The sequence below is a fragment of the Galleria mellonella genome, unplaced genomic scaffold, assembly GCF_026898425.1.
Source record: "Galleria mellonella isolate WM207_F2 unplaced genomic scaffold, CSIRO_AGI_GalMel_v1 utg133, whole genome shotgun sequence".
Lineage (NCBI taxonomy): Eukaryota > Metazoa > Arthropoda > Insecta > Lepidoptera > Pyralidae > Galleria > Galleria mellonella.
The window spans coordinates 3,513,075-3,533,360 of record NW_026441990.1 but is presented as its reverse complement, the minus strand read 5'-3'; the positions used below and the strand labels follow the sequence as shown (position 1 = coordinate 3,533,360).

Below are 20,286 nucleotides of genomic sequence, written 5' to 3'. Positions count from 1 at the left end.
GTTTTTTTTATATACCACAAAAGTGGCAAACAAGCATAGAGCCCGTCTAATGGCAAACGGTCACTGTAGCCTATAAACGCCTGCAAATTACAGGCGTTTATACACTGTGATAATTGGTGTCATCAGACGGGCCGTATAGTTTCTTGCCATCATTGTAATATAGAAAACATTAGGACAGAACGACAAACTTTAGCTGAAATAAAAGTCGTGTAGTCACAATTATTATTTTAATATTTCAGGTGTTGACTGTCCACTGCTGGACCTTCCCCGTAGGGGAGTTTTGGCAGTAGTTACCACACTTGGCAAGCGGGTTGGCAATATCGTGTAGTCACAATATACTTCTGCATTTAATGACATTTATTCTCAACAATATTCATACTAAATTTCATCACTCATTTAAACTCCTTAGGATATAGATTTTCTAAAATCCTTCCTTAGTCCCTATCAAAGTTATATAAGAAACCAAATTTTCACATTGAAAACTTTCATATATCTATAATTGAATTAGACTATAGGTCTGTATATTTATCACTAAGTTATCGTTCCAGTTACTGTTAAAATTCTTACCGAAAAAATACTTTACGTTCCGTTGACACAACTCAAACGCGTATGTATACATCTGTTCATAGTTCAAAAATAGTGCGTTTTGACTGATATAAATCAATTTTTTAAGCCACTCCTTTGCGCGCAGTATGATTTTTAAGTTTTGACAGACAGGATCTATGGTATCGAATAGCGCTCGTTAGTTTTTTAACTTTCTTTTTTTCACACATCCTGTCCGCATTGCATTTTTTTTCTTGTACATATAGACAAAAAGGTACAAGTATTTTGGAATTTCGAACACATAAAATAAAAAAAAAATTACTTTTGCCGGTTGCAGAAAGGGACCAGAGTACCAAAGTTCTCTATCGTTTTTCTCTTAATTCATTCACTTTCCTAACTTGTCTTATGAATACATATATTCTTTCCAATGTTCGAATTTCGAATAAAAAATTTCAAATATTTTTCTAAAAACTGGTATGTTAAATTCATAAAAGACATGTGTCCTTACGTCCTAATACACGCCGTATCGCTTGCATTTGATAATGCCTACCTCCTTAACTCTACCTAGTCTATGCTATCCTAATCTTAATGCGATTAAGGTGCTAGCTGTGCCCCACGGTGTCGCCCACGTGAATCAATACACAGTATCCTTCGTTTGAAATTAGTATATAATCTACTCGTTTACAAAATTTTATTCAAATCTGTTTAGTAGAATCCGTTGTAAAATAGTAACAAACACGACGTCCATTTATCCATCTTTACAAACGTTTGCATTTATAATATCAATAGGATAATTTAAGAATTCATAAAAAAAAAACAAGAAATAAATAAATCACTTTTCATTCTATTACTTATATTAATATCGTTTATTATTAATATTATTACAGCCGTGAGCTTTCCACTGCTGAACATAAGCCTTCCCCATAAGGGGAGTTTTGCCAGTAGTTGGGACGCTTGGCAGGCGGGTTGGCAACCGCAGTTAGGCTTTTAGAGATATTTTAAGAGAGACGCTACTACCTATTTCTCGACTATTAAGTTCCCTTAGTCGCCTCTTACGACACCCTCGGGAAAGAAAGGGGTGGCTGTAATACTGTACTAATCATTAATTACTTAAAATCATCTAATACATAAACGAAATTAGGTAACTTGTCGCGTAATGAATTGTTATTAAAGTTATTTTTAACCCTTCCATTTGTCGCGGCCGCAATAAAAACACACCAGTATCATTTGGCCGACGCATCTGGATTTTTTGTCACATTTTTGCTAGTTGAAAAAAACTCGCCAACTGAAAGAATGTATATAAGTTTGACACGTGTATGCCAAATGCTTGGAATGACTGACTACTGGGCTATAGAGTTCAACTAACATAATCATAAATCAACATGTTTCTTATCACGATTTTTAAACATACTTGTTTTTTTTTATGGGTGAAAATGGAATAGTCCCTTCTACGCTATGGGTATATGCGGGGTACCAGTGAGAGTTAATAGATAAGGATGAAAACAGGCCAGTTAGCTCATCATGATGAATTCCACAAGAAATAAACCATGAAGGTTTTTTTTTTTGAATGGATGGAGATGGAATGGTATCTTATCTTATTTTCGCATATGGGGTCAGCTAAGCCGTTGCACGTCGACTCATAGGGATCTTTTGTGCTCCCCCCTGCCTTAAACCATCAACAGATGGAATGGTAACTCCGCCAACGCTATCGGTATACGCTGGCGGGGTACCAGTAAAGGATGAATAGAAATAGAGGATAGACAAGGATGAAGGAAAATCAGTTGGCCCATACATATTTTTTATCGTGATCAGTAAACATACATGGCTGTGTACCACCCTTATCTTTCCCGTGGGTGACGTAAGAGGCAGCTAAGGGAACTTATGGTGGAGAGATTGGCAACAGCGTCCCTCTTAAAACATCACCATAAGCAAAACTACAGTTGCCAACCCACCTGCCAAGCGTGGCAACTATTGGCAAAACCTCCCTTATGGGAGAGGCTATGTTTAGCAGTGACAGTTAAAAACTAATACAATAACAGTAAACATATATACTAGTTATACAAACGAAGTGACGAGTAAAAGCTAGTATATATCTAATTCTCAATAGAAAGATGCATCGAAGCGATAAATCTCCGCGTATGGCGCGCAGTATGAGTGCCCGTCATAAAATGTTATTTTTTCAACCCGGAGCGCGCCAGCCATTGTGTTTGTTTGAGGGCGTGAAGTCTCATTGTTTCCAACCTAAACATTATTAGGGGATTGTTAGAAGTGGCGAGTTGTGAACGACGCGTGCTGAAATTGATAATTGGTACACAAGAGTTAATTATAATGGGTAGTCAGTGAATTCTGTTCCTTATTGGATAGTCCGAGAAGAAAGTTAATTCGTCTCCGCAGGTTATTAGGTGGATAATATTTATTCGGGAAATTTTATAAAATAAAACCACGTATTAATCCTGTTCCTTCCTTACGGAGCCATATTTAATTTTACTTTTTTACTGAATTTTTAATATTTTTTTTTACAATAGTAATGTAAAGGTATAAAATCTATGTTTCGGATCGAAACACTAATAGCTAAAGAAAGACTTGTATTTCTTTTCCTCAGACTGTTGTTATAAGTCTAATTGCATGCCTTTAGATAAGGCGAAATGTGTAACTCATTATCATTTTTCGAGCAAATAAATTATTACTATTATTAAGACCTATGTTCAATAGTAGACATTTATAATGGTAGCAAATGACTTTTACGCGATTCCTCTTGGAAACCATCGTGGTGGTCGTAAATGTGCTATTTACGTGTAAAATTTTTCACCGCATCAACCAACATATCTGCTTCTTTATTGCCGACGTTCGGAAAAGGTATATTCCACAACTTTGCATCGTATAAAAAATAAACTTTTACGGATTTTCATTTGTGCAAATATTAATAAAATGGTAATTTATTTATATAATTAATTATTTCCATTGCCTTTTTTTGTATGGATTTATGAGTTATTTAATAGTTTATTAATAGTTAAATTTCAAAATATTCACTAGGCGAACATAAAACTAAAGATGTGACAAACTAATCACACCATATGGAATGTCACTTAAATTAGATCTCACTATTTGAACCTTTGAAGTCTTTTGTTGAACAAAATTAAAGCATTTTACGACAACTACTGAGAGTAAAAAGCGAATAGTGAAAAAGAGCTGGCCATTAAAAAAGCTTTCAATTAAAAAGATAGTCACAATGGTGCCAACGTGCTAGTATTAACCAGGATTCCGCCCCAGGGCGCTCTTTTGATATACGATAGCGTTGTTTCGGTGCAACCAAGTGGCAGCAAAAAGCAAAGTGACACTTGAAAAAGGCGCGAACTAACATAAACATGGCCGCCACTTTTATACACAAAGGTTACGGTGTTCGAACTCTATTAATAATGTTTAATATATAATTTATAATCTAAACTTCACCATCTCATTAAATGTAATAATAGATCTTTATTTTTTTTTTTTTTTGTATAAATATGATGTAGCGAATTGATTAAATTAATTTCAAGTGTTGATGTTGACCGTTTTTTTTTAATGAGTGACAATGGAATGGTAACCGCGATAACGGTATACACCGGCGGGGCACCAGTTAAGAATGACAAGTGAGGATGAAACAGGTCAGTTAGCCCATCGTGACGAATTCAACAACAATTGTTCACGATAGTTTCCAGGGGGGATCACGTGGAGGCCAACCTAATAGGGCATGATGTTGACGGTATTTTTTTTTAATGGATGATAATGGAATGGTAAACCCACCCGTGCTATCGGTACACACCGGCGGGGCACCAGTGAAAGATGTTAGGTGAGGATGAAGTAGGTCAGTTAGCCTATCGTGAAGAATTCAACAAGAATTGTTCTCGATGGTTTCCAGGGGGAACCACGTGGAGGTCGACCTAATAAGGGATATTGCTAGCAATGGGGCTGTAATAGATAGAACACTTAATAACATATGGATATCATACATGGATATATATATATATATATATATATATATATATATATATATATATATATATATATATATAGATAGCTAATAACTACTACTATTACATACTACTACTACATATTACTAGCTACTTTCTGCGAAGATCATCGAAGAACCTCCATAATATTACCAAAATGTCTGTCATTCCTGTGAAAGTGAGAGTGAAAGTTAGAAAGAGAAGGGATTGTTAGTATGTGGATTATCAGTCCCATTTATAACAATATACCCTATCAGGTCGACCTTCACATGGTCTCTACTGAAAACCATCTAGCTGAATTCCAGGTATATTCATCACAATGGGTTAATTGAGCTGCCTTTTCATTGTATCCTATCACCCCTCACTGATGCCCCGCCAGCGTATACCGTTAACGCAAGCAAGGTTACCATTTATTACCATCATTTAAAAAAAAATATTATCCGTCTCTTCTATTTAGATTTGTATGACACCACGCGATGCCATGGCATCCTTCAAAAATTAAAAAGAATAATATGTCTCTGAAAAAACAATACAATACTCTCATTTCTCCTTCACAATTGACGATGACGGTACACAAAAGTCTACCAATAATTACCTATTCGTGCCATTTACAAACTTATTGATGATCTCATATCATGTAATTGGCTCAGAAGTTATTTAATTCAATACATCACGAAATCACTGATGCCATACTTAGCTCCATGCATTATAGAGTAATTTATGAATTCGAAACAAAACCAATTTTATTTACTTTTGACTACAACAGAATATCAATGTTTGTTAATTGTGTTGTCTCTTTTGAGGGCACGGCAATAAACTGAGTTGCGACCATTTTGTTACTATAGCACACGCACGAAAGGAAAAAATACTTACATCTTTTTTTGTCTATGAAATACTTCGTCATACGTGGATACATTTTACTTTTTTAAATCGTGAATAATACTTTTTAGCCATAATTAATTTTATCACAATATAAGTCACAATGCAAATCTACATACATATAATCCAGTGTGAAAGCTTGCAAAGATATTTGAGTATTTGTACCTATATATATTACATCTTTTTTTTTTTATTTTGTATATATATTCTTTTATCTCTTTTTTTGTGTATGTCTATGACTGTTGTTATGTATGTGCTTTATCTATCTATATAGTATATAAGATTTTTTTTAATGGATGATAATGGAATGGTAACCCCACCCGCGCTATCGGTATACACCGGCGGGGCGCCAGTGAAGGATGATAGGTGAGGATGAAGTAGGTCAGTTAGCCCATCGTGACGAATTCAACAAGAATTTTCTCGATGGTTTTCAGGGGGAACCACGTGGAGGTCGACCTAATAAGGTATATTGCTAGCAATGGAGCTGTCAAGTATATAAAATTTGTATTCTATATAGTATTTGTATACTAAAGTTTTTCTTATAATTGATCGATTTATTCCTGCCCTGTTAGCAAATTTCCCATCAGGATTACCAATCGACTGTCACAAAAACATCTCATATATGATATTTTTTGCATATAATATAATTGTTTGCTTGGACACCTCTGTCCCATTCGTGTTTCTACCGTGAAGCAGTTGTGTTTGCATAGCTGTATTTCTGTTTAAAAGTTGGGATATGACAGTGATTTAACAGGTTACAGAGTAATAACACCTGAGTCCTCAGGAATGGCAACGAATGGGAGATATCATGGACGAAACAGTATTCTCTGTTATGTCCATGGTACTGTTCATGTCTATAGGCAACAATTACCACTTTCCATCAGGTGGGCTGTCAGCTTATTTGCATTTCTAGGTTGCATAAAAAAAGCATTAAAAAAAATCCTATGAGTATCTCTCAAACGTTCCATTATACCAACATTCAGAAACTGTCAAATGAATAAAACAATATCATATATCAACATTATATTTGGCAATAAACCAGAAATATTCATCGGGCAATTAACAGGTGGCGGGCCCCGGACTTTGTTTTAAACAGTTATTTACATATATTCGACTTCGCCATTAGCCGTTATGTTAATTAAATGCATGTTTTTATTCTTATCTAATAGTAGGGTGTGCCGAATTATTGATTGCGTTTGTTAATTATATTATTTTATTACAATTTATTTGATCATCCATGCTTCTGGTTGTGAATCATTATTCCATTTCAATTTATATTCAAGGAATTATTAAATTAGATTTAATTAATTATGCAAATTTTTATAAGACAGTTTTTTTTATTAATTAATATAAATATTTAAATTTATACATCGTACGTTCAGAATTTTGTATTATAAGCGTCAGCTGCGGTTTATACGGGTGCAATTTATTAAAGAAATAAAAAACGAAAAAGAAAAAAGAATTAAATTTACTTCAATTGTGGCAAAATTATACTACTGGCCCTAAATCGATAAAATTTCTATGGGATCGATCTGAAATATATCCTTTCAGATAAAAAGAAAATTTCAAATCGATTTATAACTGACGCAGTTATGAGGAATCAAACAACAAAAAAAAAAAAACACGGCAATTGGGAATCTCCGCCTTCTTTTTTAAATGTATTGAAAATAATACAAAACATTAAATTAATCTATTTATACAAAAGTTTAATTATGATGTATTTATACATGCAAACCTTCTGTAAAAAAATCTTTACATGACAGTGGAACTTGTATTAAAAAACGTTGGGTGGAAAGAAGTAAACGGAGAAATCGAGGAACGCGGAAAGTTAATTCCTTTCTTTCCATATCTAGGGAAAATAGATAAAACTTTATGTGAGAAATGAGTTCAGGGTACGATAGGGCTGATATACCTGAAGAAGATAAAAGCCCTCAAAATAAAAAAAAAAAATATTACGCCGCGACTTTGTTTGCGTGACCAGGATATGTTTATTGACCGGGATAAAAAGTAGCCTCTATCTATATATAATAGTTATTTGCTGAGAAGAACCCGCAAGAAACTCAGCAAGGAGTCTTGTCAAATAAATTTATATAGAAAATAATTTTATATATTGTATGAATCCTTCGAACGACGCGCGACAACGCCGGAATTGATTAAACGGCGCGAACACATTCACACACATTGATAATGAGCTAAATTAATAGGGACACGTGTAAACATTTTGTTAGATAAATCCACTAACTGCGATACGCGAGGGCTCTGTTGCCCGGGCATCTGCTATTTGATTTGGGTGATTTGTTTTAATGACACTAATTTAAATTAAACAACATGTGATTCTACATTTTAAAACTACGCTTAATTGATACAATCTGGACAATTATTGAGATACATCAACCGCCATATTTAAAATTAATTGACATCAGAATCGTGCTATATGAAACAGATGCCTCGTTCAACAAACTCCTTTGATTGTCCCCCGCCTTTCCTTCCTTCCGTAATTAAGACATTTCGAGTGAGTATTTTTAAAAAGGAGCGTCTCCGTAAACAAGCCGAACGCGTTTATAATGGACTTTTTATATCCAATGTTGTGTTAAACTGTGGGTGTTTTGTTGAACCCGACTTAATGAGTGTATTTAAAAACAGTGGCGTAACTGAAAGGTACTGTTTTTTTTTTTTTAGATTATCCGGCGAAGTCAACACTAGTCCGTGCGAGTCTGAATCGACTTCAAATTCCCCGCCATCCTTACTGCAGGATGCAACATTACCAGCTCTCCTAGTATCTGGAGCGACGACGCTGTTTCAGAACACTACATCTGCGTCAAACTCGGCGCTGAGTTTGTCAGCTGTAGATAGCTTATGCTTACCTGGTAGTTCGGAGGTGGAGAGCTGTAGTTTGGCGAACGGATGCACGGCGAGTACGACGCTGGGCGGCCTAGCCCTACCTCTGACGTCAACTGGCGGATTGTGTTCAACCTCTTCATCATCTACGGTGGCCTGGTTAATGAATGAGGATAGTGCGGGTGAGAATTCCATGGGTCTAGTAATTTTATCAAAATCTGACGTCTGAATGACGTCATCATAAACTCTGTAAAATTTTTAATCTATGCTTAAATTATATAGAATCGATAAAAACGGGTAAATTTTTTCATTAAAACACAAATTAAAAGTACCCGTAACCGGCGAGCGTGTATGACAAGATTGATGAATGTGGAAGAAGCAAAAGAGGTTTGTTTGAATCGAAGCATTTGGCGTTCCATTGTTTCTGCCTACCCTAATGGGAAACAGGCGTGACAGATATGTATGTATTTTTTCATACAATTTTACGTGATAAATAGTTATGATTTTACCTTTATAACTTCTATATTTATTTTGTCTTATAATTTCTGAATCTTATTAGTGCATAAACACTCATTTTATTTAATAAATAATATGTCAAGATATATTTTATGCGTAAGTATATAGAACACTGATAAAAAAATTAGTCAGCTAACTTGCAATTAGCTGACATAAAGTAGACCCGTTTTTGAAGCTCGATACTCTATCTATATAATATAAGTACCTATGCATCATAATAGTGTATGATTCTAATAAGCCAGGAACTTTTGATTAGATGTAGCTAAACGATTCTAAAATCTTTTGGAATTTTAAAATCGACATTAAAAAGTGCCTATGTCAAAAGAGTGGAACGAGAAAATTTGCTATCAATAAATAGGAAAGCATAAGTAATATGGATACAGATCCGATATGTATATATTGGGTTCCTCTGGGCACTCATAGCGAAAAAAAGGTCATCACTAATTTCGATATCGCCCATACCGGTCAGATATCTATTTTCGTATATCTTAAAAATTTGTTATCCAATATTATTTTATGGATAAAAGACTCAACATATTCGTTATTGGACCAGTACCTATATAGGTATTGTAACTAAAATATATAGATATTGTTGTACATTGCCCATCCTCTCTTCAAATAGCTTTTTTAACATCAAAGACCTCGTTTGATACCATTAAACTAGGTCCCTGTTGTACATATATATACATTATATACATATGTACTCATATGCGTATATATGTATATTAGTTACAAAAAATATATCACAATAAGGTACAATTTTCAAAATATTTTTATGATTGATTTTTTAGTACCTATTTGATTTCATTATAAGGTATACATTACGAATGTATTAACAATGTATCTATTAGGCGGTGTCAAGAGCGAGGTGCGCAGTCCAGGGCTGTGCGAAGCAGACGTGGCGCTCTACGGTGAGGCTCTGCCGTACGACCAGACCGCGCTGCCCTACCAGTATTACAATAGGTACGAATCTATATTATATCGGAATAAATTCTTGTATTCGACACCCCTGTTGAATTCGTCAAGATAGGTTCACTGACCTGCCTTTTCTCACCTATCATCCTTCACTGGTGCCCCGTCAGCGTATACCTTTTTTTATGGATGATAATGGAATAGTAACCTCGCCTGCGCTTACGGTATACGCTGGCGGGGCATCAGTGAGGAATGATAGATGAGAATGGAAAGGCAGATCAGTTAGTCCACTGTGATAAATAAACCTGGACTTCAGTACGATATTTTCCACGAGGGGCCACGTAGAGGTCGATCTGACAGGATATATTGCTAGTAATGAGACTGGTAGGCCGCATTACTAACAATCCCTTCCCCCCTAACGTATATCGTTAGAGCAGACAGGGTTAATGTTTCATTATCATCCATTGAAAAAAATATAACATATTTGGGAGAAAGGGATTGTTTAGGGTCTAACAGCCCCATTGCTAGCAATATACCCTATCAGGTCAACCTCCACGCGGTTCCCCCTGAAAACAATCGTGGTAAATTCTAGTTGAATTCATCAGAATGGACTAATTGACCCGCATTCGTTCGCATCTGGTATCTGTCACCGGTGCCCCGCCAGCGCATACCGATAACTCAGTCGGGGTTGCCATTCCATTATCACCCATTAAAAAAAGCATGACATAATCAACATCATAAAGACCAATGCCCTTGATATAGATAGGTAATCAGTCATTTAACAATTTGATAGTAAATTATTAGATATATTTGTATGATTATAATAATAATAATAATAATAATTTATTTGGAACAAAAACATTGGTTACAATATTATTGAAAAACGATGATATCCGCAGAAGTATAAAACTGTGTCGCGAATATCAACGCCCTCCTCCTTATAGCAGGATTCCAAAATAGACAAAACGTATAGTAGTTATTACATCAACGAAGATAATTGTTTGTATCTAGCAACTAACCAACCACAATACTAAATAATAACTATAAACTACAATAAATAAAATAAAAAAGTAAAAATTTAAAAAACAGTAGCCTACATGTTAACTTAAAAAATAAATAATAATAATGTGTGTGTATACGTGTGCGTGTGCGTGAGCGTGTGCATGTACGTGTGTGTGTATATGTGTGTGTGTGTATGTGTGTGTGTGTGTGTTTGTTTGTGTGTTTGTGTGTGTGTGTGTGTGTGTGTGTGTGTGTGTGTGTGTGTGTGTGTGTGTGTGTGTGTGTTGCTTACGTAGCATAGTATTTAAAATAAATAATTGGCGAACAGTTAAAACCCGACAGAGCACATACAGTTCAATAGTGGGAAATAAAATTGGTTTTTTAGCCATTACTTTCAAAACAGCTCTTTGAGCCCGTTCAAGCTTCAGCAAAACTGTTTTAACAGCTCCACCCCAGGAGGTTATACAGTATGTTATTACAGACTGTGCCAGTGCATAATAGACAGTTTTTAGGTTGTTAAAATCCACGACACCTCTTAACCTCTTAAAGACGAATATCAGTTCTCTTACGCGGGACACAGTACAATCAACATGTTGCCTCCATGTCATCGAACCGTCCAACGTTACCCCAAGATATTTTATACTAGTAACACGTTCCACGGATATACAACTGCAAGGATTAGAAACTGTTGGAGTTGGACAAATATGTGGACGAATTGAAAACGCGGAAGAAGGCCGAGAGACACTGTTTATAGAGAAGGGAATAAATTTTGTCTTTAAGAGATTAAGTGTAAGAAGGTTCGACTGAAGCCACCCCATGACATGTCTCAGTGCATTCTCTGAATGCATTTGTGTCTCCGTCCAGGTACGTCCACTGATGAGGAGAACTGTATCATCCGCATAGGTAACTATTTTACAGGTTTGAATAGTTAAGTTACAAAGATCATTGATATAAATTAAGAATAAGGTAGGCCCTAAAAAGACTACCCCGAGGAACACCATAACTGATATATTCATCTTCACTTACATAACCATCAATAGTTACACACTGAGTACGGTTTGCAAGATAGCTTCTGAACATATCAAGAGCTATACCTCTAACACCCACACTTTCTAGTTTCCGAAGCAAAATAGGAATAGAGACAGTATCAAAGGCTTTAGAAAGGTCTAAGAATATACCCACAGTTTTTTTCTTATTGTCAAAGTCTTTAATAATTGTATTAGTAACTTCTAAAACTGCATCCTCCGTAGATTTTTTATTTCTAAATCCAAATTGGTTAGGTGATAGTATATTACGACTCTCAATAAATGTAATTAATCTACGGTTTAGGATTTTTTCAAATATCTTTGAAAAAATGGATAAGACTGAAATAGGTCTATAATTAGAAATAACATCTCCATCTCCACTTTTAAAAATTGGATGTACTATTGCTTTTTTAAAAGCGTTAGGAAAAATACCCATATTAATAGCACAATTGAACACATATTTCAGTATGGGAATAATTACATGTCTTGCTGACTTAATTATTGAAGTAGAAACACCGTCCCATCCAACAGCACAGTTGGTCTTTAAATTAATGATAATATTTTCAATCTCCTCTTCATCCACATCGAAAAAAGCCATAGAATTGGGAGAAGATGGACTGCAGGTATCATGCCTGTGTTGTAGAGGCGTAGCTGAATCATGTCGTATCCGAGAATTACCGTGAAACCGTGATTCAATGGTGGATGCTAGATTCTTGCCAATGTTAGCAAAGAATGTATTAACGGAATTAACAGAAGATAAGGGATTATTACTTAATTTCAATAATTTTGTGGAATTAGTTTGTCTTTTCTGAAGATTTGCCATTCTCTTTATCAAACTCCATGTTTCCTTTGAATTCTTTTTGACCTTTTGGATCTCATTCTGTTGAAAATTCGTTTTAATTTTTTTTAAGAGATTATTACAAAAGGTACGATACCGTGTGTAAATTAATTTATGAGTTTCATTATTGGGATTCTTCCTAAATTTACGGTATAGTTTGTCTCTATGTCGTATACATTTCAGTAGGCCAGGAGTAATCCATGGTCTAATGATGCGTTTTCTACTGGAAATTTGTATATTACGACTATGAGTTTTGACAACGTTGGATACAATACTAACTAAGAGATCAGCAGACATATCAGGATTATTAGAGTCGTACTTTTAAATTAATTAAATCATACTCACGAGGGAAACGATTAGGTACCTACATACAAAGATAGATTCCTTTTCTTGCGTAAAACGAAATTTTTCGCTACCATGCCTGCCCTCTTGTAGTGAGTAGCTGAACCACGTCAATAAATTAAAGCAGCAGGGATTCCCGATCTTTTACAATAATTGTTGTTATTTTTGCTTATTGTTATTTATTTTAGTTCAATTTGTTTTATATATCTGGAAGTCTTTATAAATATATAAATCTTTATTTTATTATTGTATAATTTCTTATTGTTGTGATTGTAAATAAAATAGTTATTATATATTTCAGGTTGTTATATTATTTTATTATATGTTTTTATTATTATCATTATATCTTATTTTGTTTATTTTTCCTGATTCGATATTTAATTTACTGGGTACAGAGGAATAACACCTGAATCCTCAGTAATGGCAACGCATGGGGGGTATCATGGGCGAAACAGTGTACTCTGTTATGTCCATGGTACTGCTCATGTCTATAGGCGACGGTTATCACTTTCCATCAGGTGGGCCGTCAACTTACTTGATGCTAATGTATTTCACTTGAATTTTCCAATTGTCTTTGTATATTTTTGTTTTTGGTGCAATAAAGGGTTAAATAAATAAATGAATACATACCTAATTAATTTAATGGAGAACAAATGACTTCAATTATTGCAAAACTTTCAACCAATAAAAATAATTGCTATGATTCCAACCTTTAATCACTAGGTTTTTTTTTAATGCGCGATGATGATCGGTGTACACTGGTGGGGCACCAGTGAGTGATGATAGGTGAGGATAAAAAGATAGGTCAGTTAGCCCATCGTGATGAATACACTTGGAATTCAGCACGATGGTATCAAGGGGAAACCACGTGGAGGTCCACCTGGTTGGGTATATTGCTAGCCCTTAATCTCTATTATTAACAACCCCCCCTCCCCCTTAATCACTAGGCTCTGATGCATTTTTTTTTAATGTATGATAATGGAATGGTAACCCCGCCTGCGCTATCGGTATACACTGACGGGGCATCAGTGAAGGATGATAGGTGAGGATGAAAGAAAGTCTGTTAGCCCATTGTGACGAATGCAACAAGTATTAATCAAAATGGTTTCTAGGGGAAACCGCATGGAGGTCGACCTGACGGGGCTTGTTAGCAATGGGGCCATTAATCCTCATTATTAACAAGCCCTTTCCCCCCGCTGTGATGCATTGAGTAATGATTGGTCAATATAATTCATTAGTTTGAAGCTGTACACGACTTAATTATCGAGGTCGAGTTGAGGTCGACGCACTGCTGCGTTCGGCGGAAGCCACAAACGGCAAAGCTAATCCTTAATATTAAGACTATGCTTCCTTTGTTTGGTGGATGAAATAATTTAAGATTTTGTTTTACAAAAAAACATTTTCATCAGATCGACAACGTACGCGTAATACCCCTGTTAGTAACCAATTACCATCAGGTGGGCCGTATGCTTGTTTGCCACCTTAGTGGTATAAAAAAAATAACAACTTTGATACAATATACCTATTTATTTGGTTTGATTTGATGCAATACTACCTATTTATTTGGATTTAAAAAGTAAACAACCTAACCGATTATGATAAAATTTCCATTGGACCAATATATCATTTCAGGTAAAAAAAGAATAATCCAAATTGGTTTCTAAATTTCTAAAATTAACAAACTTAAAAAAATTTAACTGAATTTAATAACTCCTTTTTTGAAGTCGGTTGGTAACAGGCAACTTTTTTTATTATTATTCGTATTGTTACGTCATTGCTAATCGCAAGTTGAATTACTCCTCTCCATAGACGGTCTAAGATTGTCATATTTTTAGTACTTAATTCTTTTTATTTGTCCCATGATAGACTTGACATAAAGATAGAATTATAGCTAGATGAATATTTACTATTTACCGAATAAACAAAAACTAAGGTGGGAAAGGGATTATTAGTTATGCAGACTACCAGTCTCATTGCTAACAATATACTCTGTCAGGTCGACCTCCACATTGCCCCTCCTAGAAACCACCGTGCTAAAATCCAGGTGTATTCATCACGATGGGCTAAGTGACCTGCCTCTTTATTCTCACATATCATTTCTTACTGGTGCTCCGCCAGCGTATGCCATTAACGCAGGCGGTGTCACAATTATCATTCATAAAAAAATAAACGAAAACTCATGAATATTCTTTTATTTGTACAGCATGCAACAATATGGTAGCGGCGGCGCGGCGTCCTCGTACGTCAGTTCCTCGCTCTATAACCAGCCTTACGCAGCATACCCTCCCCCACACAATACCAATAACAGGTAAGAATACCTACATTAACTACAGTATAGTATAAAACAAAGTCGCTGTCGCTGTCTGTCCGTCCCTATGTATGCTTAAATCTTTAAAACTACGCCACGGGTTTTTTAAGCAGTTTTTTGTAATAGATAGAGTAATTCAAGAGGAAGGTTTATATGTATAATACATGCATAATATAGTAGAGGAACACTGATAATTTTAAGAGGTTTCTAATGTGATGTGATGTAATGTGCACCCGTGCGAACCCGGGGCGGGTCGCTAGTTAACTATAAAAGGAAAGATAATGTTATATCTCAATGAACCTCTGTACAAAAGACTACTCTCTCGACTAGACTAATATCATAAGAATAAATATATTGGATAGAAGTGTCACTTCAAACTAAAAATTTTGTTTTGTAAATATTTTCTTCGGCCTGTGTCACCTTTGTGGTATAAAAACAGTTACGCATAAATTGAGAAGGTTGGTTCTTATTGCTAAACTTCAAGAAATATATCAGCCTATCCCGTCATCTCTTCAATACGTCTTGAAGTGTTTCGCTATTCTTATGCCTGTTTTTTAATATCTTACTGGAACTATTGGAGTACTGTAAAAGAAAACATCTCTTTAATTTCATTCTCTCATTTAAGACTTATGACTTGTGGCCATTCTAAATAATCCTGAAAAAAATATAACAACGTTGTCTTGTTAAAACATAAACAGAAATACAATTCTACTGATTTCTACTGAAAATCAGGTTGTATGGTATTGTTCCTTTACCTTTCACACTGTGAATAAATTAATACAAATACTAGGAAGGTTGTCACTTTTTCGGAATTTTATGATATGACACAACTCACGCTCTCACTGCAGTATTTGTTGCTTGCAAACCCATCAAATCTACAGGAGTTTTGGTTGTATTCGAATACTGGTTAGTCGATAAGAATTTATTTGTTTAATTCCGCTACCATTAATATGCGTGTGTGAATATTAGTATTATTATATGAGTCATCAATCTCTGACCGTTATAAAGTTTACGCACATGTTGCAAGACGTGTTTCACCTCTAGCCGAGACGTCATCGGGCAATTAATAGATCGCTGCTCGAAGCCTAGTGTTGACTATTCGGCGCCCAACTGCGAATGAGTCATATAAACTTCCGCAAAACAATACCTAATTCAATAAAATATGTACTTGGAGATTTATTCTTATGGTAATGTTGTCTAAAATTTGTTACCCAGATCGTCATGCAAGGCAACACCTACCTACCTGAGTGCGTACGGTGTGAGCGGAGTAGGCAGTGTGCCGAGTACAGGGTTTGGCGCTCAGCCGTCACCATACGCATATTCTTCATACAATGGAAGTTTGGCGCAGTCATTCCCAGCCACACAACAAGTTAGTACAACTATTTTTTTTTTCTGAACTTAACGAAATGGTACATTTACTACATGACTAAGGCCCATATTATTAGATCAACCTCAATAATAATATTGAGTACCCGTTTAAGATGCTCTTTTAATTAATAAACGAAACAAATAGAACGCTATGGTTTACCAGTACGTTATACTAAATGTATGGGTTCGCCCGATAGTTATTGATATAGAAGAATAGAGAGGAGGCCTTTGCTCGGCAATATAAGATCAACATGTGGAAAAATAAACACGTCCCAGTTTCCCGCCATTACATTACATATATCACGAGGTGATTCACTAACACCGCACTCAATAAAGAAAATTCATTAGGCTGTATATAATTATAATAATACTATATGCGAAATAATGACTCAAACTATCACTTGTATTTTCAGTTTCAAATAATATAATTGTTGCAGTCAAAACTCTTAACCAGTCAAAACTACTATTAACTAGTAAAATCAGTCAAAAGTACTGTTAACCGTATGCTTTAGTCAATAATACTTTTGACTAAAAATAGCAGTTAAAAGTACCTAACCTAACCTAACTTAATCGCAAATTTGCAGTCAAAAACACTAATAACCAATAATTTTCAGTCAAAACGACTTTTGACCATCCTGTTCAGTCAAAAGTACTTTTGACTGATTTTGCTAGTCAATAGTAGTTTTGACTGGTTAAGAGTTTTGCCTGCAACATAATCACTGAATTAAACTCGAGTTTTGTTTAGCATTAAATACTCCTTTTTAAACTCAAGATTTCTCGTTTCGTTTTTCGATTTATCGACTTATAAAGAATACAAGCATTAAGTCCACGTTTCGTACAATATTTTCATTTGGTCAATGAAATTATTTAAATAAAAATAAATAAATAAAATGTATTATTTAAACTTTTAAAACTTGAAGCTTGGATTCTGTTACTAGGACTACAGCAGTTACGCAGCTGGTTACGCGGACCATAATGTGGCACAGTACAGTGGATACTATGCCACGCCGAGCTACTCGCCGTATGTCAGCTCGCCGAGTAGCAGCGGCAGTGCTGGCCACACATCGTACCATTTGGGGGGCGCTCTTTCTGGTATTTTTTCAATTTATATTATAAGCTCTACAAACTGTCTTAATGTCTGTCTCAGAGCAATAAGATTACAATAATAATTTCTCTAAAATTATGTAGAAATGACGAAAATTGTTCTAAATCATTCGGATGAGTACCACTGTCCCGTTTAAATTTCTGGAGAAAAATATGCTCCCATGTCTGTCTTTCAATTTGATCGGAGGGATTTGGCAGTAAAATTACTAGGTGTAAAAAATTATGAACTTTTATGATAAAAAAATCTGTGGCGTATTACTGGCCATCATAATCCGCCTTTTATACTGATTTTCTATTGTCTTGTGTTTTACAATTCTGACACTCATAGTCTTTATGTTTAGCTACCGATAAAGACGAGATAAAGAGAACTACATTATCAAGCATTTTTATTATCGACCTGTTTCTCTAAAAATCTATCGGCATTAGATGCTTACATTAGAAGTGATTTTCCATGACAGTGTCTCAATGAGTATTAGATTACACTTACAAAAATGTTATGAGTCATCCGGACGTACCTAATTATGTAATTTAATTATGTCACACATAATCTAAACAGTTACCTACGTACGTACGTATTTATAGTTATTTTGATGGGTGAAAATGTTATGGTAACCCCACCTGCGCTAACGGGATACGCTGGCGGGGCACCAGTGAAGGGTGATAGATGAGAATGAAAACAGGCCAGTTAGCCCATCATGATGAACTCATCAGGAATTAACCATGATAGTTTCCAGGGAGAACCGCGAGGTGGTCGACCTGGTTGGGTATATTGCTAGCAATGGGATTCTCAGCCTCCATTACTAACAATCCCTTTCCCCCCCCTACATTTATAGTTAGACCTGTTTTCGAGAAGTTATTAAAACTAATAACAAAAAAGGTAATAAATGTTCAAATCTAATAAAGATGAACAAATTAACCCCACACTGTCTAATAAACTTAGATGGCATAGTTGATATGCACAAATTTTTATAGCGTTGTTTTTAACATAATATGTATAACTTCATACTTCCACAATGGTATGGAAAAAACCATGTGGTAAAAATTCGCAGTGCGTAATATGTATTAATCCGTAGGAATTATCACATTATGACCGTCGCTAAACGCTACCGTAAAATGGTAACCGAAAACTGACTACTATGCTCTCAGTTCCGTCTATTCCGTAAAAGCAAACAGACTGATTTATTAATTTGACGTTACGTTTACTTGTTGCAAATGTCAAACTAAATTGACAATTTAGTATTTACAAATCATCTAATTTATTAATATTTGCAAAACATTATTTTATACAACAAACATTAATTTATTAATTATAATTGTTTGTGTAATATTTGTTACAAAAAGTTTTTCTTTTTAAAATATTATACATAAGTTGATTACAAAAATTTAAAACAAAAAAAGACAAATTTCCACATTCCAAGCCGATCTCATAGTGATACAATATGAATAAAGAAAACGAGGAATACCATTCGAATAAACGAAGAAAACTGGACGATAGTGATTCTGAGAGGCTCCACGATGATAATTCGGATTATTGGCCTGATTCTGATAGTGAAAGTGGTACGATAGTTCAGTTACATTTGATATACTAAAGTGAATTATTTGTAACAAATATTTTGTTTGTGTAGATTCCCCATCCTCGATGCTTCCTTCAATGAACGATACAAGTCCACTGTCGCCAATAAAAAGTGAAGTACATGCAGCAAGCAGAAGATGTAGAGAGAACTCTGGGTAAGTTAAAAACTTTTAACTATAATAACAAGGAATACTCAAGGATGCATACTTTTTTATAAATCAAGTTTTAGTTATTATTGCAATCAACATGAATAACAATTAAATGCCATTCCTTGGTAACCACTTAAAAGTGGTTGGAAGAAAAATAAAACTTAATTGAGATATATAAGAAGTTTAGACAGGAAGATATCTGTTAAGTTTGCTAATATTAAATAAGATATTGAAATATCTCTGTATAATCCTTCTTTCTGCTCTTTTACCATATCTATTTGAGATCGGCATAGTGTTTTCCTCTGCTATTCATCTCTATTTGTAGTTATCTCACTAATTATCCATCAGGTGGGCTGTCAGCTTGTTTGCCATTCTAAGTTGTATAAAAAAAAGTTACACCTTTTTGGCCATGTCATCTGTCACACAGACCATCCATAAACTAAATAATTATATATAACTAACCTTATTACTAAATTTTTTAGTAATGAATGGTCAGTCCACCAATTGTTGTCTATTAAAATAGTAAAAAGGTACTTTAAAAAATTCTTATATTAATTTAACACTTCCAGAGAGAGCACAGCGAGCAGATCTCGTGGCCGTGGCAGAAGGAACACTTCATCATCCCCAGCACAGCATGTCCCCGAGCCCGCTACAGACAGAGTCTTCATATGGGACCTGGATGAGACCATCATCATATTCCATTCATTATTAACAGGCACATATGCCACTAAGTACAATAAGGTATGTACTAATAATCATAATGAATCTAAATAACTAGCTGTGTGATCCTGGCAAAGAATGGCCTGGCCACCCCTTCTTTTCTTGTGGGTGTCATAAAAGTCGACTAAGGGAGGGTGACAGATGGGCAGCAGTGTCCCTCTTAAAACATCTCTAAAGTCT

At 35.0% G+C, this 20,286-nt stretch overlaps 1 protein-coding gene across 10 annotated transcripts in view; it reads left to right on the top strand.

Annotated features, from left to right (window-relative positions):
* LOC113511113 (eyes absent homolog 2) overlaps window positions 1–20,286 on the top strand; it is a 66,329-nt gene that overhangs the window by 39,663 nt on the left and 6,380 nt on the right. For all 10 annotated transcript variants that reach the window (XM_052903205.1, XM_052903204.1, XM_052903202.1 and 7 more), the window contains 7 exons: window positions 8,091–8,431; window positions 9,617–9,728; window positions 15,088–15,192; window positions 16,408–16,561; window positions 17,499–17,652; window positions 19,290–19,392; window positions 19,956–20,127. In XM_052903205.1, the coding sequence (XP_052759165.1) occupies window positions 8,091–8,431; window positions 9,617–9,728; window positions 15,088–15,192; window positions 16,408–16,561; window positions 17,499–17,652; window positions 19,290–19,392; window positions 19,956–20,127 (1,141 nt within the window). The remainder of the gene's footprint in view (window positions 1–8,090; window positions 8,432–9,616; window positions 9,729–15,087; window positions 15,193–16,407; window positions 16,562–17,498; window positions 17,653–19,289; window positions 19,393–19,955; window positions 20,128–20,286) is intronic.